General features: G+C 36.2%; 1 protein-coding gene across 15 annotated transcripts in view; it reads left to right on the top strand.

Annotated features, from left to right (window-relative positions):
* LOC129577942 (mushroom body large-type Kenyon cell-specific protein 1) overlaps window positions 1–24,283 on the top strand; it is a 56,302-nt gene that overhangs the window by 26,815 nt on the left and 5,204 nt on the right. For 8 of the 15 annotated variants that reach the window (XM_055465807.1, XM_055465810.1, XM_055465805.1 and 5 more), the window contains 6 exons: window positions 21,442–21,576; window positions 21,672–21,791; window positions 21,924–22,037; window positions 22,121–22,335; window positions 22,481–22,694; window positions 22,858–23,050. In XM_055465807.1, the coding sequence (XP_055321782.1) occupies window positions 21,442–21,576; window positions 21,672–21,791; window positions 21,924–22,037; window positions 22,121–22,335; window positions 22,481–22,694; window positions 22,858–23,050 (991 nt within the window). Of the gene's footprint in view, window positions 1–2,439; window positions 3,198–9,753; window positions 9,857–21,101; window positions 21,215–21,441; window positions 21,577–21,660; window positions 21,792–21,923; window positions 22,038–22,120; window positions 22,336–22,480; window positions 22,695–22,857; window positions 23,051–24,283 lie in introns of those variants that run through there. The other 7 variants (XM_055465814.1, XM_055465818.1, XM_055465815.1 and 4 more) reach the window with 7 other exon arrangements.

Below are 24,283 nucleotides of genomic sequence, written 5' to 3'. Positions count from 1 at the left end.
ATACGGGAAAAAATAGGGAAAGAGCGAGAGAAAGAAACGGAAAAAAGAAACGCGCACACACAAACACACGGTTGAACGTTCAAATTTGAAAACCCGTGGCTTCCCCTTCAGAAATTAATTGAAGCTTGTCGTAAAAATTGCTTTCGTGCTAACTCTTTTCCGATAGAACGGCACAAACGGCGAAAAGAGGGAAAAAAAATATTTCGCTGCTGTTGCCACGAAACGAAGCGAACGGAATAAAAATGTGCAATAAGAAGCGACAGCACGGAGAACGAGCGGTGCACACGTCCATCCAATCTACTGTTATAAATATAAATATAATTATGGATGTGTGGTGCGATGGCAGCCAGCGTATCGCTTAGAGTATGAGTATTGCGATGGCTTTTAGGAGCTTTTGCCCATTGGATATGACGACGACTACGACGACGATGACGATGAATTCGTAACCTATACATGACAATAAACGTTGACGTCGGCATCTTCAATGTTCTCTCTTTGCGACACTCACTCACACAACGCTCCATACTTCATCGTTTTTTTTTTTCTGCGTTGAGTAAACACATCCAAACGGCACGAAACATCGTACACTCTTTGGAAACTCATTCTCTAGGAGTACGATGAACACCGTGCACCAAATAACAAGAGTTTGGTCTCTCGCTGTTGGCTGTGTGCAGTAGATGCTCCAGCGTCTTGCATTTGCTCACGTACACGATATGAGAGAGAGAGAGAGAGGCAAAATGAAAAAAAAAAAATTGCGGAACCAAAACCGAATACAAACACAACGACACCCGAGATGCACACATGCACGCCATGATTTTTTTACTCTCCTCATTGTCAAGCCAAAGTAAGAAAACGTAACAGCCCGTTTGCATAAACACTCTCAGTGCTCACTGTGCACACAGTAGAGCGTGCAATAATAAATAATAATACACACTTGCTGAGAGTTGCACGTCTTTGTGCTAATCACTCAGTAGCGGCCAAAAGCGCGTACTATTTTTTTTTCTTGCATTTTCGTTTCACTCTAATGAACTTGTGCGTTGGCGAAAAAAAAAAATCGGTTCAAATGTCATGGGTTTTGGGTTGCTATAAAGAATTTCGGCAATAAATGTGTTCTGTTTTTTCTTGTTTGGGCTATCCCGTTCTTATGTGCGATAAAATAAAAGCGGCCTCTGCACACACACAACTTAGGTCGAAAATTCTGCCATGGGGTTGCGAGCAGATGCATTTTTAAATCGATCTTCGGACACAGTGAGACGTGTTTTTTTACTTTTTTTCGGTTTCCACGTCTTTCGTCACGTCTCCACGGATCCGTATGTTACTTACTTACTCAGTACACAGTACTTAATTGTGTACGATGCACTTAGAGCATTACATGCACGCACACACAGTAGTACCAAGGCGCGCAAAAATAAAAAGGCGAACCATCCGCTGCACACATCAACACACACACACACACACACACACATACATATATTCGCCAAACCCATACACACATTCGGCTGCATTACATAAATAAGAATAGGAAGAAGAAAATGAAAAAAAAAATGAAACGGAGCGCTGAAAAAAATATTTAAAAAAATAAGAAAGAAAGAAAGACGAAGAGCGGAGTAATGAAAAATAAAACAGAAAACCTTTTAAAATGAAACACACAATGCCGTGGCAGTGTGTATTTCCGTCTCAAGCTGTACATAGTATAGTATATCGCATGCGCATCCTATCTTTATCACACGCTGGAAAACTGTTTCGCTCTCAATTGAATGTCGGTTTGATATAATTTTCAGTCGCATAAACGCAACAATATGCAGCGGAACGCATTTTCGGACGCGTTTTTTCTGCGCTTAGATCCGACTAGCGTTCCGAATGCGTTAATTTTATTTTCAGAATAATTTTCTCTATACAAACGTATTATTTAATTTATATCACGTTGTCGAAAACCAAAAAACAGAAACAGAAAAAAAAACAAAAATGCACTGTCTCAAAAAAAAAACCGAAACGACGAAAAAAATTGATAGTATGTATACATTACGCGTGCACACAAAATGAACGAAAGCGAAGCTGAACATCAGAAAATAAGAAAAACCGGCCGCGGGTGTTTTGAACGTTAGCTTATTCTCCGGAACCAGAAAAAATAAATTTATTAACGCTTTTTGCGAAAATTAATTCGTGACACAATCGACGAAACAAAAATTTGACTCATATTTATTGCTGTTTTATACGAGAATAGGACGCATTCAGTTGAATAAATGGGGAAAAAATTAACAATCGATCGCGTTCCTAAACTGAACATTCGAACGATTTTTTTTTTCGTTTTGTTTTTTTTTCTTGGTTGGTTGGTTCAAATTAAATCAGATATCTGTGAAAACTATATATATACACGTATATTTTTTATAACTGGAAACAAAAAAAAAATTCATCAGAAAAAAAGGATTGTTGATGTTTTATGGAAAAAAAATGCACTGTTTAACCAAGTTGTTTTGCTATAAACCGTTGGAAAAATCTTTATGATCAACGCATACAATTTTTCATTTTTATTTAAATGAACCGTTTTCATTATTTGTTCGGATTATTTTGAATTTTAAAACATTTTTGTGGAATTTTGTTGATACAAGCAAACGTTTTACTTCATCTTATGGTTTTTTTTTGTTCTGCTGAAAATGAAAATGTGTCATATTAAACATATGAAATGAGAATTTATTTTACCGTGCTTTTATTATCATTTCGATTTTCACCACTAGCAGAATTTCAAGCAGACCGATTGCTTTAACCGAAACTATGAAACTACAAGTGAATTTAAATAATGTGAAATAAAAGTTTTGTGATTACATCATGTGAACGTTTGAAAAGAAAAAAAAATGAAATGAAAAAATTGAAAAAAAACGGTAAAACCATTTAATTTCATCAATTTATCAAACTTTAGTGATGCCGTTTTGAAATTGAATTGGCAACAACTGTTCTTATATACATAGATTTGTTGTGACAGATAAAATTGAGAGAGGGAGAAGAAGTAAAAAAAAAAGAAGAAAACAAAACGCTTTTGAGTTTAGAATTTGAATTACGTTTAGCACATTGATCAAAATAGAACGAGAGAGAGAGAGAGAGAGAGAGAGAGCATTTTATTTAATTGAAGAAGATTTTGCGCTGAGAGTTGTTTTGGAAGTGAAGTGCACATGATCACCACGAACGAGGAAGGATTGGCGGTAAATGATCTCGATATCAATATCAGTACCATTTTTTTTTGTTTCTGTTTCTTTTCATTGGTGTTGTATGTGTGTTGTTTGTTTACCATTATTATTTATGGAGAGAGAAAAAACGAGGAAGCGAACAAAATATATGTGAATAGTTTTAGTTTTTGTGTTCGTTGTTTTCGGCCATCGAAAGAAATGTGTTGTGCTATGTGTTGGGAGGGAGCAAACACAGTGAGGTTGCAACAATTCACTGCAGTTCAGTTGATTTGACACAATAATTTTCGTGTTTATTATTTTCTGGTTTCTGTGGTCATTCCCCATTTGCACATAGCGATTTCAGGCGATCAGTGACTGTCATAAAAAGAGAAAAAAAAGCACAACAACAACCGAAATTGTGTGCACGCTTCAGTCATCAAAATTCACGGGTGCGAATCCAATGACCGATTTCGTATATTGTATTTATACGATGAGAGATACGGTATTCAAAAATACATGCAATACCGATTGGATAGCGCGCTCCCGTTTAGTGTCACAGAAATCGAAATCGAAAGAAATGCAAAGAACAACAACAATGAAAAAGAGCAGCAGCAGCAGCAACAGCAACAACAGTAGCAACGAAAAAAAAACAACCGATGCAATAAACATCACAATGTAAAAAGTCATCAACCCTAACGATCATCAGCAAAAAAATAAAATTTAAACAGAGAGTGCTCTCTGTGTTTTGGCATGTGTGCGTGATTTGTGTCTGCATATTTGTGAAAAACGCACACACAATGCATGACACTTTTTTTTATCGAAAATACATTATGCGATTGTTGCGAAATTATTTATAAACGAAGCGAAAATGAACACAGAATGAAATGAATATGAAATAAAAAAAAATATCACCGAATAATATAAACAGATATGGATTTGTATACTGTTGTGTTCTGTTGCTGCTGCTTCTGCTGTTGCTGCTGCTGCTGTGCGTATGTCATATATCGCAATCGGCCAATAACATTTTAAGCAATAACCTCGGTTTCTTATCTTGCGCGCAACGCATTCGATTCGAATGATGTTCTTGCATGTTCAGCTGTGTCGTGAATGTTTCGTTGTCGTGCAGTTTGCCCTACAACTATTTTCATTACTCTTGACTTACTAAAAACGATGCACACAATTTAATAGCCACTTTAAAACCATACGTCTCAATAAATCAGTGTGTCTCTTCTGCTGAATTGACTTTCTTTTGCTACAGCCAGAATAAATGCATGCATGAGCAAGACAATATTTATCCCGCAGTTCTGCAATTCATTCATATATTTATTCATTTGTCGATGTGCCCAACACATTCTTTATTTCGAAAACTTTTCGTTCGATTATTCGAACTAGCGTCATAAATTATTTAAAATGTCAATATTTTATGAATCAATCGAGGCGATAACATTTCACAGCCCAAGAAAGTTCACAGATATCAACACAAACGATGTTGTTTTAAAGAAGAAGAAAAAAACATCATAAATTTTTCATCGGCTTTTCGCATTTTGTGCATTTATCTTCAACAAACCATATTTGCAGTCCTTTCCGCTCCAAAGAAACTTAGCTTCATAAATCATTAAGTGCGAATAGTGCTAATTTTAGCAATCCTATTAACATACAAGTATCCTAGTTGTGTGCTCCATAACGCTCTTTGGAAAAAAAATAAACAACAAAAAAACAGAATCAACAACAGCTACAACAAACAGCCATCGCAAAAAGCATGTTCAATGTACATATTTCATGGATATTGTGCACATGAACACACATTTTTCCTCCTCTTCTTAATTCAAACTTTTTATTTTAATTACAATGAAACAAAGCGGCTTCTTGTGCCGCTGCAATTGCAATAAGTCAACTCTCAATGATGCTTAATTTTCGGTTATGCTTCGCAAACTGTATACATTTCCAGATGCCAACGAATGGCAGTAATTACATGCCAGTATTTCAACGGTTGTTCAATTCCAATGCGAAACGCACACATGACACAGAGTGAAAAAAAAGAGCGTAATTTCTTTTTCGACTGCAACTGAACTGAGGGCCATCTATATAGTACGAAACATGCACCGAATATAATATATATATAAATAAAATGCCATGTCAGAATACGAAAAAAATGAAGTCTTTATTTTGAGAGGAGTTCATTGTAATTGGTGCACATATGTGCGTTGTGCGTATATGTGTAAATAATAGATGCGGTTTGAAACATGTGTACGCGAGTGGCGTTCGATGCCGCCACGAAGCAGAGTGCACAAGAAAGAGTGCGATACGTATTTATCGTCCGTTTATTTTTGGGCTTACCGATTCATGCATTAAGTTGAACGTAGCACGCTTACCAAAATCCCATGACCTACCCCAATATTTTTTTGTTTGCCTAATACTCTGAATGGCATGTCTCCTTTGCCCGAAGATAAATACAACAACAGCAGCAACAACAACTACTACAGCACACACTCACGAAAAACATACGAGAAAAAAAAAACGCATGAATTCGCAAACAGTACGCTCAATTGAATTCAGACGAAGGCGCACAACACACACACAATTCACGATGACATATTCGGGAAGTTCAGAGCTGCTTTTTTTTCGTCTTGTTTTGCTTCAGTTTATTTCTTTCTTTCTTAAAGTGCATGACATCGAATCGTAAATAAAACAGGCCGCAAATTTGTGTATTTGAGCGATGTGAAAAATGAAAATGGCAATAAAAATTTCAGAAAAAAAATTGTTTCTCCTTCAATTTGAATTATTCATATGTGAATACTGTTCCTTGGCCGATTGCCATTTTCATGAAAAGAAGCTTTCACGCGGTCGCAACAAATCGGACCAGCACTCCACAGCCAATGTAATAACGGTATCAACGTGCTATTGTCATTCCACGTCAAGAGTTGCGAAAGAAAAACACAGCAGCAGCAGCAGCAGCAGCCAAACGAATGAAAAACAAACCTGATGTTGGTATGGCACACAACAAAACAAAGCTAGAAAATAATACGGTTCCCTATTAGTGATGAGGACCACACCTTAAATATTAATTTGAAAGGAAAATTTAATTTTGTGGATTGCTTGTGTCATGCCATCACATATTGGATATGTATATTCAAAGTAAAATATATCCATGTATTCTCAGCGCATATCGATGTGTTTGACCTTTGTATGTACAGCCATGCAATGTGCAACATTTTGGCGTGCATAGCCGGGATGGCATTTGTCGATTGAGTCGTGTTGCTGTGTCATTTTGTGGTGTATGGATAAGTGTGGCAAATAATCCATGATTATCAATAAAATTACACTTTTGATACAAAAACTAACTATACATTCTAATGGTGTAATTTATGTGCACCTCACGCGCTACACACCATCATCAACCATTGGCAATTGATGGGGAATCGCAAACATAGTATGAGTGCAGTCAGTCACTCAAGTGCTCGGTCCATTTTTTTTTACTTTTGAACTGTTTCCATTGGTCGAAGTCCAAAAAAATTGCGACGAAAAGAAAAGAAGAATATTGAAAGCGAAAATAATTGCTCAGTTATCTGTTCTTGTTTCATTTCAAAACCGAATTAAATTGGAATCAGCAATCAGTTGGAGTGGTCAATGGTCGATGGCACGATGAAAATCATCACATAAATTGGCTTCGCCCCATTGATAGATATTGTCACAAGTGTATCAAATAGCAAGTGGTCACTTCTACAGCAAATCATGTGTGTGTGTGTTCGATGCATTTGACTAAAATACACCATGTAATCATGTGAGCAGCGACACAATCGTTTTGAAGATTTCCGAATGCCAAAACGTCATTGCATTGCATTTTATGCAATTCGACCATAAATTATCAATTTGATGAACGATGAAAAACAAAATCCTTGGAAATTATCATTTGAATGCATAATTATGGCTTGTGCAATTTGTATATAACACACTATGGTATCCCATCCCGGCAATTAGGCTGTATCTTAATTCATTATGTATGCCACAGTGGGAGAGTATGGAAGTGGAATGAGGTTTTTTGGTGGGAATATTAGTATTTAAACTCTTCACCATCTATTTGATTAAATCAGCAGAAAAGTGCAAGTATGGATTTGTGATTTGTATGCATGTATTTATGTGAATGTCGAAACAAACAAACAAACGAGGGAGAGAGAGAGAGAGAAGACAAAAAACAATCAGAAACGATAAGTTCTCTCAACCTCACACTCTTCTTGCTCGGTCGCATCCTATGTAGAACAGTGCATTTGTCTAGATTTCAGAGGGCGATGCAAATAAAATGTAATGCAAAGATATGTAGGCTCAATGTAAGTGGTGTGGCTATAGTTTGATATAATAAACGACACGGCATATATACATTATATCATACATAGTGCAAAAGTACACAGGTTACTATGTCGCCAAAACAAGAATACTTATACCCAAAACAAAATTGAATTGTATAATCAAATACATGCATAATAATTAATCACATTAAATGATAATCTTCATTTATTATTTAGTCGTCAACATTACGGGATTTGAATGTTGTTTTCATGGCACTTTTTCACTCAACGCACCAATTATATAATGTGGTGTGCATTCAACAAACCTCCCAGCCCATGCCCTTAGCTAAAAGATAAAATGACTTATATTGAAAAACGACCAAGTTGATCGCATTTTGCCGTTTATATTTGAGTTTCAGTATTTTGATTATTTGTACGTATGTGTCCGTTTGTATATATAATCAGTTTCGCTAAAATTGCGGTCTTCGCCGCAAACACTTCTTTCGTTTCGAACATGATTTTGCCGTTGTCGTTTGAAAATGCACCGATTGTATCTATATTCTAAACGGGTATATGCTCCGATCACAATCCTGTTGACAATCATAATTTTCCGATAAACATTTTGATTGCATTGTGCTTACTGACCACCTAGTGTGTTTGTGTGCTGTGTGATTGAAATCCGAATCGAAAGTCAAACTCAAAATGTAGTTTCACTCAATATGTGTGGCAGTGCCGTTTAGGTGGCCAAAATGTAATCTTATCTATTTCACTGCAATAAATTTTACGTAGCAAAATTCGCTCTATCTGTTCGTTACAATGCATGCATCCCACCGAATATTTCGTAGCGCCCATAGTTTCAAATCTCAAGGTGTTCAACTTATACGTTCTTTTTTTTTAAAGCAAGAATACAATCTGTTTCGTTTGTGCTCGATCGAGAATTATTGTTGCGAAATCGTTTTTATTTATGTCTTTGGAAAATCAACATATGCTTACGTTCCCTCCGAATGAAAAAAAAACAACAACACATAACAAATCGGTCAAATTTATTAAAGTCAACCCAAAAAAAAAAATGATTGGTGAAAGCAATTAAAGTGTTTCAAATTCGACGAAAGCAACATTTTCAATCGTAATCGCAAACGATTCGAAAAAGAAAAACCAACCCATTTTATTTAGAATGTAGTCGTCCAAAGTCACCGAAAAAATGCAAAATAACCATTGCAACGCCAACTGGTCGTATGGCAGTAATTGGATTTTTCCTTCGCCTAAAAAGCATGTCGGTTATGGCCAATGATAGAAAAACCGAATACAAAACAGAAAAAGCGAGCTTCAGAATTCTGCCAATCATTAACTACTCCATCGGTATGACGATCCATCGCAAAGAATAAATGATCTATCCATATTCCGTGGTGAATGAACCGATATTAAATTAATATATATATATATATATAGTTTTCTGTTGTTGTAGTTGAAGAAAAAACACACGTAAAAGAACAATTGCAATGTTGCAGTAACGTCATGCGCAAAAGAGAAAACAAACTGTGAATAGAATGAATCGAATTCGATGCGGGTCTCCCTCCCCGCGTGTTTGCGTACACATATAAAAAAGCAACTGAATAAAGACTAAAGTAAATAAAATTCAAGGTAAATGCAATCAGCCTATTCAGTGTGACTGCCAACAGAAAATTCAAGTTTTGTGCATTTTTTTTTTCTTTGAAAAAAAAAAATTAAGAACACCTGTACCAATACACGCAAGTTTTAGACTACGGAATGCTAGGCAACCAATGAATCGTTGCCACACACTGCCAAAAGAAAAAAAAATCTATCTAATTGCAATAAGAGACGAAAAAACGCTCGCAAACGAGTTGGTTGGGCTGGCGAACGAAAAACGAAAAAGCAACAGCAGCAACAAAAACAAACACATACAATGTTGATCTCGCTGCAGCAAGCAACAAGTCCAGAGTTGATAAAAGCTTGGCACAAAAAGCAGCAACAGAAAAAAAGAACACACAAAATCAACCGAATGCATTTTTCGATGGCCTAAGTGCGAATGTAGTATACATTTGTGTGTAGATTTGTGAACTGTACTCACGGGCAAACATTTTAACAACGTTCTTGTTCGCATTCTCATTCCGCGCACGAATGAATTCAAGTGTGAGTGCGAAAATGTGTGTGTGATATGTGTGTCTGTGTGCATATGCACAAACCGAAAGAAAATACCAAGCTGATCGAATGCAGTTTTGAGCAAAGAGCATTGAATCGAGAAAAAAAATAATTAATTGTCGCGGTGTGTATCGTAGGACCAGAAGAACCACGTTCACCAATTGCCACGAATATTATCGAAAATGCGGAGAAGCAAAAAAGAGTAAAAGAGAGCGACAAAGAGGGAGACACAAAATAATGTCGAATATACAGGTAATATTCTCTCTCTGTGGTAATGATTTTGACTATTTTCCATTGCATTCGCAATAGCTCGTGTTACCTCGATATTTAACTTGGAAATGTTCAAACAATCATTAGACGCGTTTTTTTTCCATTTGCACAGTGCATATATTCGCGAATATCATTGGGTCGCTCCCATATTAACGCAATTTTATACCCATTCGGATCACAATTTATTCAAATTTATGTAACTTAGTTGGGTCGAATATAAAGAGCGCTCTTTGGACATTTCGAAACGACTTTTCAGTTTACGAAAAAAAAACACATCCATCTCTACCGCTCTACAGTTCATAGACGTTTCCTGTTTGGCGAATCCTTTGATTTCCAATTTTTCTTTTAAATACTGATGTTACTCGATAAAATCAACTTTATCACTTTTATTAAAACACAATTGATGCAGGAAATGCGACCGAAGCTAATATCGAAACCCTCGGAACGAGTAAAAAAAAATATAACAACGATTTGACACGACGTCAAGTCAATATTAATGAACACAAAATATATGGGGAATATGCATTTTTCTACTCTTTGCATTTTACCGGAAAACTAAATGGGAAATTATATGCTTCCTTTGGTAACTGGCGCTACATTATGGAAAATATGCACATTTCCATCAGATGAAATAAAATTGCACCGCACAGGAGCGAAAAAAAAAATCATTTATTTCGTTGCCCAACTTCTAATTGCAAAATATAAAATAGAAATAAATCCATTGTGTGTGTGTTTTTTTTTTCATTTTCATTTTCATTTTCGCGTTTTGTGGTAATGCTTGCGTTGATCAAAGATATAAATTTCCTTTCTATGTTTGGGATCTGATTTTGGAACGGCATACAGCAACTAGCATTTGTGAAATGTGAAATGGACTCGATGTGAATAAAAATGCTTGCATTTAAATTTCATTAATTTTTGTTGTTGGTTTTGTTGTTTTTGTTGCTGCTGTTTTGTCCATCGAGCACAATTGAGCTTGCGCATTTTCTATATAATTGTGGAATTCTGCTGCTGCTTTTTTTCTACTCTTCCACTGTACTGGCGGTGCATTTATTTTTTCGACATTGTAATCTGCCCCAATCTGATTTCTAGAGTGTTTTGCGCTGTAAAATTGAAATGAATTCCCTTTATTTTAGGCCAAATACGCATATTAATTATTTAAAAAACCAACATATTTTTATAAAACACGAAACCTCAATAAGCACCATATTTAATGTTGCTCAAATTTACGGGATTGCCGACTCTCCTGTTTTTTGTTGTTGTTGTTGTTCTTGTTGTTATTAGAATCTAACTTTTGTTATAACTTTCGTTCATTGCATGTTTGCGATTACTTAATATTGAAAAAAAGAAACTAATTTGATTTATTTATTTACTTCTCTAAATGTGATACACGTAGCACAAAAGACATGCACTACTCGCATAGCACTTAATTTCAACAATATGTATATGCATATATTCGGGTAAAAGCATTTCATTTTGCTCATTTCGATTGCCATTGTGAAGTGTATAACACCTGAAATTGAATTGTGTTTCCGTGCTTTATCCAAAATCCATGATTGCTAAAGATTTTGGCCGAATTCGCGAAAATGGCCACGTCTTTTTTTTTTGTATTTATACAATATATTAATGCTTCAACCTGTTGGAAAAACAAAGCACCTAAAATAATAATGGCGAAATGATGGGAAAAAAAGTACGAAAGAAAAAAAAAGTTGACAATAAATTCGGCTTAACTCGCAATGATAGTAAACAGAGTGGGCCGTTATTTGAGCAGCAAATATTGTCATGAAATTGCCTCCAAAAATGGTCAAATGCATTGAAAATTGTCGTGGCCAAAACGAAAGACACACACACACACATGCAAAAGCGAAAAAAAGCATTTTGAAAACAAAAAAATACATACATACATGCATGTATAGAAAAACAAAACACTCACACCGAAACAATCAAGTGTACTTTGCATCTACAGAGCGTATTTTTACGCAAATGACACGAAAAAAGCGCTCACACAAAAAAAACGCTATTATAAATTGAGGAAAAATACAGTCAAATGCAAATGGGTGTATCGAAACAAAAGCTATCATCACAAATAAACAGAAAACATGTTTCCATTTTATTTAATAGTTAGCGTTTTTTGCGCACGTACACTTTTTTCCAGGCCTTTATTCAAATTGCAAAATAAAGATCGAAATTCCGTTCGGGGAGAGAAAGAGAGAGAGAGAGAGAGAGAGAGAGAGAAAACGTAAATGCGGCAACAATAACATTGGCGCGCTGCACATGAAATTAAAAATATTTTCAGAAATGTGGAGTCAGATAGACGGGATAGAGCTATCACTTCGTGAAAATGAAGTTAATTAAAATTGAAAACACACTGTGAGAGTGGTTGGTGTCCATGTGTTTATGCGATTATGGAGTTTGTCTATGTGGCCTGGGCTGCAATATGTGGCACACAGACACCGTCCATGTGCACAATATATCATAATATTGCACAATATCATACACACAGGGTATCACACCATATCGCAATGGCATTGCAATAGATTCGAGCAGCATTGGTGTTTCGCTGCCAATACATTAGAACGTCATTTGTCCCATTTTACGCTAAATATGCCATCTTCATAAGATCTAACCGAGCGATAAACAATAAACGCTCTCTCTCTCTCTCGCTCGCTCCATCCATCCATCCCATTCCGATGCAGCCACTCTTCGGGCGCTATTATCTAAATGATGCATGCACGTGCAGACTATTTCATTTGTTGCTCGCGCTGCTCCACGACCATGTACAATGCAACACACAGTCACAGATGAATACTATATCTTTGCTGTGCATGTCAAACTAGTCGCACTAATCATATCATAAATAAGCGATCGGATGTATACAAAACAAAGAGAGGACACGATTACAATTCATTTGTTATTCCAGTGGAAAACCGAGCACATGAGGCACAGGAATGAGCAACAACTACAAGCTGCGAGATGAGCACAACCATAAACGCGTAACTGTATTGAGCATGTCGAATGCAATTCACAAAAATCATAGACGCACACACACACACACAAACAAACAAACATACAAACACACACACAATATGTATACATAAAACTTTCGATGCTTTGTGCCTATTTCCGACGTTGCGCGCTTTATGTGCCGAATGTGTGATACATAGTCGAACTTATACTTTATTCTCTCTAAATGTATGCCAACTATCAAATACGTCGCATTCGCAAAAGTTTTTTGCACAAAAACCTTTGCCGAAGAAAACGGAAAACGAGAGAAAGAAAGGAAAAGAGAAGCAAAGCGCCATGAGCCATAGTAATGCCAGTGCAGAGAGAGAGAGAGAGAGAGAGAGCCGAACAAAGCTCCGGAGCAATATGCAATGCGATGCGTGCTCTGCCATGGCAGATGCTACATAACATACAAGAAAATTGGATACGTTCAACAAGTGGATGTGTAAAGTTTTGATGTTATAATATTAAATATTTATATTTATATCCTTTCGCTATTGGAAGTTGATACACAGATACAGATACGGGCATGATTATGGGTGAGAGATGCGACGCTTGGGCTTCATTCAATTCGAAACACTGAACATTGAACAAACAGTTTTCCATATACCGGAGAAACGATTGAAATTGTATGTTTTTCGGTGTATATGGATGTTTGTTGGTGGCGGCAAAGGCGGCGTCGACGGCGACAACAGCAGTGGCAGCGGCAACAACACTGTGTGTGCATTGTCGAATTTCGACTTTGTCAGTTCGTTGCCAACAACACAATGCCCGTCCATTTTCAGAGATTTGAATGTGTGCATTCATGTGTTGACATACAAAATGGATATGGTTTCGTTTTTCACTTATTCACTTGTTACTCCCACATACCATAAGCATATCAATGGCAATTAAGCCACCGATAGAAGCGCTCTTGTCTAATTTTGTTGTATACATTTGAGAACGCACAAATCAAAATGCAATATCGAACTGTGATGATGCTGATACTCAAACTATATGACTTACATCGTTTAGAGATGAGGCTTCAGTGTGGCTGTTAATACAGTACACCGGCTCAAATGCGAGCCCCATAGTTGATAGTTGTTACGAATAAATACACCATGCTCTGACTTTAAGACCGCATCAATTTTTCATACCTGAATCAAATTAACACAGGGAAATAAATTGACCAAGACTCAGGCCAATCGGTGTGCTTACGTTCCCAGAATTGCGAATTCTAAAAACCAAGACAATCGCTTTCGTTTAATTGTTGAATTTAGATAGGAGTTGACATCATTCAGACGTGTAAGTTTTGTTTGACAAAAACATCGTCATGAAAACGAATTGCAATTCGGGTGATATGAATACGGTGTTACATGCTGAAATTGCTGTTAATTTGACAAAGAAAAAATCGTGTCTTTATCTGCAACTTGTGGAAAGTGACATCAAAAGTGTCATTGGCTAGTAAAGCTGTTATACTTTTCGGGCTTCTAAAATGCCCACGATTGTTTCCATGTTGTTCTTGTTGTTGAAGAGACGGAGAGTGAGAGAGACATGTGTTTGATATATTCGAAGTGACGATATTGTATATTGCATTCAATTGTACGGGAGATGCATACGACTGCCGTATTCACAGTTGTGCTCCATTAGTTGGTTTTATCGTTGATATTGCCAGTATTGTGTGACTTCGACATGTTGCACTGGCAACGAGTCCTAAATGTGAGCACACATTGTGGTTGCTGTTTCCTTTTCATATGTGGGTGTGTGTGTGTGTTTTGTTGTCTAAATGCTTACACAATTTAACCACAAATCAAAATGTTTATGCTGAATGTTTTCAATTGCCTTGCAAAGTTGTTTTTTTCCCTCTCTGTCTCTTTCTCTATTCATTTATTTTGTTTCACTTCGTCATTGTCCCTTGTGTCTGCACTGCACATATATAAAATATCTGTCGAAATAGTTTGAGCAACTAAATTAAGGTTGGTTCAATGCTTTAAATCGGATGCAGCAACAGTTTTGATATCATTATTTGTTTGACATGCATTCCGTTTGTTCGATTCAAATCGGAGAATTGTTTCGCATTCTTTTGACAGCAATCAAACACGTTGAAAAAAATTGTCGCTAAACAACGAGCATTTTCAAACTTTTAATCCATGCGAATATTTGGAGCAATTTTCATATATGCAATTTCCGATACAAGAAAAATACTGCAGTCACTACTTGTCGAAAAAATTCGAAAGTAAAATCGACAATGAATCTAAACAAGTGCCGTTTGCGTTATTAGATGCGCGAGCTAGGGATAGAGCGAGGCTCTATGTGTGTGATGCTGTGCACTTGGTGCTGTGATACAATCGAGCGCAACAAATGAACTTGACGATTCAGCAACGAGGTGTAGGTAACGAACATGATCGAACTAACACCCGAATACACAGCTATAGTAGACACACTTACCGTGTATTCCATACACACAAAAAGATGCATGCGCGCCCACTAGAGTGGTTCAACAAATGAATATATTTCCAATGTAATACACATCCAGAATGATTGTGTACGATTCGAAATTGTTCGGCATAAATGTGTATCGAAATGTTTTATTGAATTATTATAATAATTTCGAATTGTGTGGCTGCCAAAGGAAGATTAAATAACTGGCCTCAATTTGCCAAACGGTATCTTTTGTTGACCATTCTGAACACTGGTTTGGAAATAATAGACACACATTTGTAAAGTGCAATTGGGTCCGAGCCACTCTAACGTCTCTCTATCGCACTGTGCTCGTTCACTTTTCCGTACACACCGGTGTGTACAGTGTACACTGTATATACCATACGGGCACATATAATTGTTCTCTCACTGAACTTAACATTATATCAGCTGATTTGTTAATCATTTTCATTCATTATTATAAAATGGCAAATAATACATCGCACGGCATATTGCACTGCAAACCGACTGAAGTATTATTTACCAGCAACACGTTCTCTTATGTAATGCAATGTGAAACTATCTTCTCTCGATCTCACAGTGTACCGCCAATTTTCATATTTCTCATACATATATATACATGCGCCTGTATAATCATAGTGCACTTGATTTCAAACAGACATATAATAGCTGTGCAGCAGGGCACTTTAACCATTTTCACCTGATAAATCAGTCGAGTTGTCGATGTCAATTCCATTGGAATATTCCCAAAAAAAAATTATGCACAAATGTCCTACATATTTTGGATAGATCCTACTATTAAAATGAATATTTGATCCAATTGAATGACCGAATTCACTTAAAACTAATCAAAATATTTTAAGCTAACCCATTATTTATACAAAATAGATTGTTGCATTGAAAACGAAATCAATTTTGGCAAAAGGTATTTGATCATTTTGAGCGGTCTTTTATTGTATTGTGCTACATTCTCATCGTATTTTGCCATCAATCGGCATATGTGTACGACAGAGCTGAATGTTTTCAGAGTCGACAAACGGAAGAAAATGTCACATCTCATCGAACGATTGATATCATAAAAATGTGTCACACCATTCTCCATTGCAGATAAATGAAATTGTGACGATGAATTGACACAAATGATGGAAAAAAGATGCAATTTTCATTCGAAATTTTGCGAACCGCTTTTAGTTTATCTTGTTTTTTGAGAGAACGAGAGAGAGAGAGAGAAAGAGAGAGAGAGAGAGAGAGAGAGAGAGAGAGAGAGAGAGCGCAAAATTATTTAGTATCATTCGTCGCACTTTTATTATCAGTGTGCAGCATTGATGTAAGGCTTGATTTGATTTTCATGGAAATATTCAAGAGCAAATTTGTTTGGTGTAAATGGATTCAATTGTGATGCCATTCAACCCGAATGAATTGAGCGCGAAAAGCTCCTAGTTCGTGAACCAGATTCTCGGAATTATTTCAGTTGGGATATCATGTGTGTATGATGGATTCCATTTGCATGATACATTATACTGTACTAATCCAGGCTGATTTATGATTTACGCATTGATCTTTCATAAATGTTATTGACAATTTCACAAATATAATTTCATCCAATTACACAAGCGCCAAGCATAAATGATGCTCTCGGTTGGCTTTTTTTGCACATTAAATTCATTACAAGATTGAATTTTCATTGGGTGCGAGAGAGAGAGAAAGAGAAAGAAAAAGCACGCAAAATGGTAACTGGAATGTTTGCAAAACGAATTTAATTAGTGGTTAATGAAAACCTACAAAAGTGCAAATATTGGGACAGTACTTTCTGGTTTGTAATTAAATAATTTTAAAAGTATTTTATTACGTGATCAAACCATTTTTTTCTTCATTTGAAAGCATTGGGCATAAATGACATCCGTATAAATCCATTGATGCGATTGTTTACGGCACCGCAATTTCCAAATGACGCACACATTATTTATGGTATGAAAATTGAGAAAGGCAAAATCATAGCAAAAAAAAATGTCCCTTGACGTTTTTCGAGTGGTTAGTCATATCTCATATTTAATCCCCTCAATGCTTTTTTTTCGCTCTCTCGGTTCAACAAATAAACCTCATGCGTGCACATTCCGCAGTATATAAATATTGAACACCCGAAAAAAAACGCAATTATTGGTTTATGTATGCGTTATCGTCGTCATGAACGTTTTATGTGCCAAAAATTGGGTTAACGTTCGATGATAATAAATAGAACGTGTGCAACGAAAAAAAACAACAAAAACAACACCAACAAAAACGACAACAGAACAGGAACCACATCGAAAATTGCACACAGAGCGAGCGAACGAACGAGAGAGAGAAAGTTCGTTGACTGCCGAAAATAAAAGTAAAAATAAGTTTCAAACTATGCCGTTTGTTTGGCCAAGTTCATGTTTCGGCGAAACTACCGAAAATCCCATATGCATGCACTGTCGCTGCGAAACTGTACAGACACTCTGAGCTTCTCATCCACTGAACATTGCAAAATAATATATATATATATATTCATACATGTATGTACGTATAGTGAGTGAGAGAATGCGAGAGCGATAGAGCGAAGGAGACACAGAGAGATACATAGGCGGCTGTATATTATATATATATATATATATATATATATATATACAACAACAACAATTTTGCACTCATGGACATATGTTTGAAGCTCAACAGTTTGTTTTGGCTGTTTGTGCTGGTAGGTGGCAAGACCACGATGATTTTAATATTTATTACCATTTTTGGGGCAGGTCATGGTTAAGACGAAAATAAAATCGAAAACAAAATAAACAAGAGCACAAAATACATTTTTTGGTTCACTGAAGACGAAATTCAACACCGAAAACGAATGCCACATAAATGTGCATACATGCAATATGTGTGTGTGTGTGTGTGTGTGTGTATTTCGTGTATCTTTCACTTTGTTTTTGGCTACAGCCGCCTCAAGCACACGTCATTCAACTTGCATTTCAAAATGTATACCGGCGATTTTTTTTCTCTCCGTTTTTTGTTTTGTTGCTTCCGCATTTTCAAGAACAGACGTCCAGAATTTGATAAAAAAAAAAAATAAACCGACAAATTTCCGTTGGTCGAAACTGTTGGCATATGTCATTTTTCCGAGCGATAAATATTTCATGCGATTTGATCGAAGTGATTTATATTTGGTGGCACTATCACCATTTGTTCATTATCGATTTGGTTATTGTTGCTAAACACGCGAGAAAATCGACGAGAAAATTCTCACTTGAATCCAATAGGCAAATTGCGGCCGTACTATACAGTTAATACACATACCGTGTTACTTGTATCGCACACAAAACAATGAAACGCATACACATTTTTTCTGTTTATTTCTCTAGAAAGAAAACAATTTATATATTTAGCAGAATTTTAATTTCGAAATCCAAACGACGATGACCAAAGTAAATTTAATGGCACAGATTATTTTGAGAAATTTGATATGACAAAACAAACTATTCTAAAATTACCGATAATACGCCAATTATCTAGGAAAACCGAAACAAACTGAAAGATAATCGCAACCACTTCTAGACGAGAACAAAACGGGCGAAAAAAAACACATTTGCAATAAATAAATAAACAATTGATATCATCATCATCATCATCAGCAATGGTGGAACGGATTGGGAGGTCTGTTCACATTTTCTGTGGCGTTCAAACAGAAAAAGAATTCATAGCGTGTGAGCGTATTAGCCATATGCATGAAAAAATTCTTTTAAATCCACCCACGATAAGTAGCGGCTAAAAAAAATCTTTGTAAATAAATTCGTATTTCTTGGAATTTAACAGAAATCTTCTGGTGCAAACAAAAAGAAAATGAAATTAATCATCTAATTATTGCTGATGAATTTATATGCATGCTTATCTTTGCACCATTTATTGATGTGTGTGTGTGTGTGTGTGTTTGAATGTGTGCATTTTTTTCTCTCACTCGTTTTGCGACATTTGCAAAACTCATAAATAATACCGCAACCGAATGCAATTCTATTTTGATGGATGATAAATGAAACCAAACAAATTTAGATACTCTACACACACACATAGATAGAGAGAGAGAGAGGGAGAGAGAGAGAGATAAAGGATTTCAGCGAAACGTGATTTACATTTGTCTGCTGTTGCCCTTTGCACATGAAAATTTATAACGATTTAAATAAATTCAATATTTGGCACCATAAAAAAGACCTTTTTAATTACACACCGACAAAAATACGGTTGTGACTGTATGCTGTGGTGTGTATTTCAATTTTCGTGACATTTAAATATCTTGGAGTATTATGTAATTTACACAGTATTATCGATTATTTGGCGATATTTACTGAAAAAAATATGTGTATCGAATAACGCGAAAAAATGCCATTTAACATCAATACCGACGCTTATTTGTTTACTTCATCCATTCGCAAATACGCAACGCAACTTGTGACGGCTGTTTACGCGTTGCATTTAATATCGAAAGTATTTTATTTACGATTCCATCCGGACGTTTTGATTACCACTCTGTTTTTTTTTATTGTTTATCCGAAATATTCACAAATTATCGACAAAATGAGTCAGCTCGCATAGCTTATGTTGTTGTTTTTTATTTTAATTCCCAAAGAACTTACTTTGTCTTTGTTTGGAATGCCAAAGAATTTCATTAAATCGAAACGAATGCAATGCACATTCATTGCAACGCAAAGTTTTGACGAAGTCTAAGTGCATTTTCTGAAGGAAAATTCCATTCCCATTGATTTGTTCGTTGATTTGGTGTTGGAAAAATGACGCAAACGAAATGATGAATTTCAATGCTGTGAATTGATTATTCAGCAAATATTCGTCTGGTCTTTTGCATTTTTTTTTTGTTGCACGAATGAAACGGTTGAAAAATGAGTCGCATTAGCCCAAACAAACAAACAAACAAACAAACCAACCAACAAAATAAATAAACACTTGCATTGGACGCTGAAATTTCATCGTTTTCAATTCGAAAACCGAACTCAATCTCAATAATATGCCGTCATTGGATCTTGTTGCCGGGACTGTGTAGAACGCACACATAGCCATTTCCATGGAAAATGATAATAAAGTTTGAATTATAATTCTTGGTCTTTCATTATAAAGTAATACGTACGAACACGGATAAGGAAATGGATAACTAATGCGACATAGGTTTGCTCTGATGGAACATAACATGATTTCTGTAATCTACCAGATTACCATTGCGAAAATATTGCATGCAAGTGATTTTGCGGTGTGAGACGAATGGTCCGAAGCGATGAGGCGATGCGATACACACACACACACACACACGGAGAGACGAAGTGAGAAGGAGAAAACGGGAGAATGAGATGTTTATTAATTCACTTTGTGTATGCATTTTAAGACGATTGAATTGAATGCTTAAAAACATGTCCTTATAATACGGTTATCGCATATCGAATATGCCGTATGGTCTCTCTCTCTCTCTCTCTCTCTCTCTCTCTCGTTGATTATGTTATGCATTTCGATTTAGAGGCAATTCGATGAAAACTCAAAATTGAGGCTTCATTGAAATGTTGTTTTGGTTGAAATATGCCAATCGAATCACTTAGTTAATAATGCAGCAACCCGAAAGAAGTATAACCACAACGATGAAGATCAAAGGAATGCACCAACATTCAGCCCACCAACAAATCACACACAACCTCACGCTATAATTATTACATTAGAGCTTTATTCATATCGTATCGCATTGACAGAAATGCATTCACTCTCTCGTCGTGCCACAGTCTCACACTCGAACACAGTCGCAACACTACTGTTTTCCAGTCATCCGAATAAGATTAACACGAAATATGCGGCTCAATTGATAGGTTGCTAATTGCGGTCTTCATTCAATGGGTTTCATGAAAATTACAAGTAAATTCAACTCTCTTAACGCTCTCATTCCAGACACAGACATAGACACCAATAAATATTGCTTCAGTTTCGATGCTTACACTCGATTTTCCAAACACTTCTCTCTATTTTTATTAGCTCGTACATTGTTTTTCAGCAGTAAATGTTGCAACATACATATTTTTTGGTTCAAAATTTTCCGAAAGTTACTAATAATGGTCTCTCTTTTTCTCTCGTTTCGTTGACAGGCTTAGAACGAATTGCTGAAGAATTGATGGGTCGCAGGAAATGGAAACTATATCAAGAAGTCCTTGTGCGTTCCCATTCGAATTCAAATACAACAGTAACAACAGCCAATCAAATCAACAATATTACCGAAACCGGTAACTAGTTCATTTTTTCCTACAAACAATTCAAATAAAATCCAAAAAAAAAAATCTCACAAATACAGTTTTACGAAATAAAAGTTTTCTGATAGACGTGCATTGCAACAACGGCGAAGGGAATTCGTCATCGCTTCAACAAAATACACAAAACTCATCACGTGCCGACAACGTCAGCCAGCAACAGCAACTACAACAGCAACAAGAACTACAGAGTAAGTTTGTTTAGTAACCTCCTTTTTTTACGTGCAACATTTTCAATGGGTAGTGGTTAATATGTTATCGAGCGCACACACATACGAAAGAAAAAAAAACTAATTATCGCTTCCAAACATCTTGTGCTTTAGATTTGAAACAATCCATCATTCCACAAGAAAAGCTAGAAAACGCTCTTGGGACAAAAACGAGCGACAAAGATAATACAGATAATAAATTGGTCACAGAGCAAAGTTCCGAAATCGGTAAGCAATTGCATCCGACAAAAAAATGTTTGAATTGTGACATTGTCAATCAGAGTTAAAGCTTAATGTGTCCTTATTTGCAGGAAATTCTGACAAAAACCTAGACGATAATTCGCATAATAACAATAGTATTAGTGACGAAGCAAACGATCAAGAGAAATTACCAACGCCCATCGATTGGAAGCCACAAGAAAATTGTTACTTTTGTGTGGACGGCAAATTACTCACCGTGAACGACAAAGGAGACTTAGTGGCAGAGTCGGGTTCGGTGAATACCGAACCAGAACTCGCCAACAGAGTATGTAGCTCACATGCAAACAGACACACTGACACAACACCACACACAAAAACCAAATTGTTGTGGTCAACACCATATTGAATGATTCAAATGTTTCGTTTCTTTTCATGTGTTTTTTTTCTTCGTTTTTCTTTTCTCCGTACAGACGATAATAGAGTCAGACTCTGACTCTAGTGTTTGTTCTGAGCCCGAAATTGCAAATTACAACACACCATTGAATAAGATAAACAAGCAATCGCCATCCGTAGCCGATCTGTTACGTAATTCACTATTACAGCAGAATATGACTTCCTTTGAATCGATGACAGCACAGTTAGCAACCATCGCATCGCTAAATGGACTATCACCGTTATATCCAGGTAATGTATCTGTTTTACGTGTACATACATATGTGTGTGTTCCAAATCAAAATCATCCTCCAATCCATCAAATGTGAAAACAAAAACAAAATTGAACAATAAATGAAAACGAAACGGTTTTGTTTTGTATTCGGCTGGTTTTTTCTTCTCTTCCCGATTTCAGGGTTAATCTATAATCCGTTTATGCATCAAATGCATTCGAACGCAACGACTACGACCGAATCCACGTCTGCTGAAAGTCCAGGTGCAAAGCCATCACCGAGCCCAGTTGATCTGAATACAGAACAGCCGCTTGATTTAAGCGCTAAGCCATCAACAACGCCAACACTTTCCAATGATCCGAAACAAGTTTTCAGGTAACCGTCTCACTCTCTCTATCTCTATCTATCTTTTTTTCGTGCTCTCTTCTTCATCTCTTTTCTATTTTTCTCACGTCCATCTCGTTAATTAGCATTTATTATTGTGCAGTGAGTCACTTTTCATTCGCAATTGGAATATTGCAGCGAATCGAAAGTGTCTCACGATTTTTGCCATACGCCAGCCGCCACATCAAAACTGTTCGATTTGCGCCTTGCTGTTTGTTGTTTTTATTATTATTATCATTATTTTTTTTTGTGCCATGTTCGCTTGGTTTCGTGTATTTATTTATATCATTTTGTACACTTTCCCCAAAGTGCATTGATAAATTGCATCATATTAAAACACGATAACAATTAACCTAATTAGTATTGTGTTGATATTGAGGAGCGTGCTGAATGTGCGCTCCATCGATGAGAAACAAAATGCATTTGTGTGATAGCGCACACACACTCCTCTCGCTCCGTATTCCTTTCCGCCCAAAGTAATTTTCGAATATAAGCGCGTGTGCTTTTATTTCACCTTTTTCTCCGTTATTATATATTTTTTGCAATGCAACAAAAAAAAACCTTCGATTATCCATTGTTGTGTTTATCAGAAAAACCTCTTGTGGCTAGCAATTGCATCACAGAGTCGTTGTTATCACGTATACAGCGTCCAATTTCCCACTTGTATCTATGTCATCATAATTCTTTAGAATTTCGAAACCTCAATTCCGAGAATTTGCGTTTCGTTCAACGAACAAATGAATTTAAAAAAAAAACGCCAACCGTTGCTACCGCATTTCTGCGTCAAATATCTTCATTTAGCACATTCATCCTTTCGGTTCTGTTCTTTTTTTTGTTTTTCAATATTTTGTTCAAGATAAAATTATGCTGATGTCAATTGGACGTTTAATAAAGAAAGAACATTTTCCGTAATTTCTGTTGTTTTGAGTTCGAATTTTTGTTATGTATTGGATACTCACTGTATCACCAAAATGGATCAGAACACCCATTCTCCGCCGATGCCACAGCTTGTCGGAATAGAAAAACAATATGCAATGTTATGTATAGTTTTCTGACTTTGACTCTTTTTTACATCGTTTTTAATTCATGTATGTATCTACCAAATGCAATAGGTGTTGTCCTCCTTCCCATCGCCCAGATCCATCTATACACTAGATAATAATATATGTACCATAATAATCCAGTTATTTCTAGTTGATTTAAGTAAAAACTACGATGACAACA

This window comes from Sitodiplosis mosellana, unplaced genomic scaffold (assembly GCF_009176505.1).
Source record: "Sitodiplosis mosellana isolate CC-2019 unplaced genomic scaffold, AAFC_SMos_1.0 Smas_scaffold_6226, whole genome shotgun sequence".
Lineage (NCBI taxonomy): Eukaryota > Metazoa > Arthropoda > Insecta > Diptera > Cecidomyiidae > Sitodiplosis > Sitodiplosis mosellana.
Note: the sequence above shows the minus strand (reverse complement) of the source record. Positions and strands in the feature narration are given on the sequence as shown.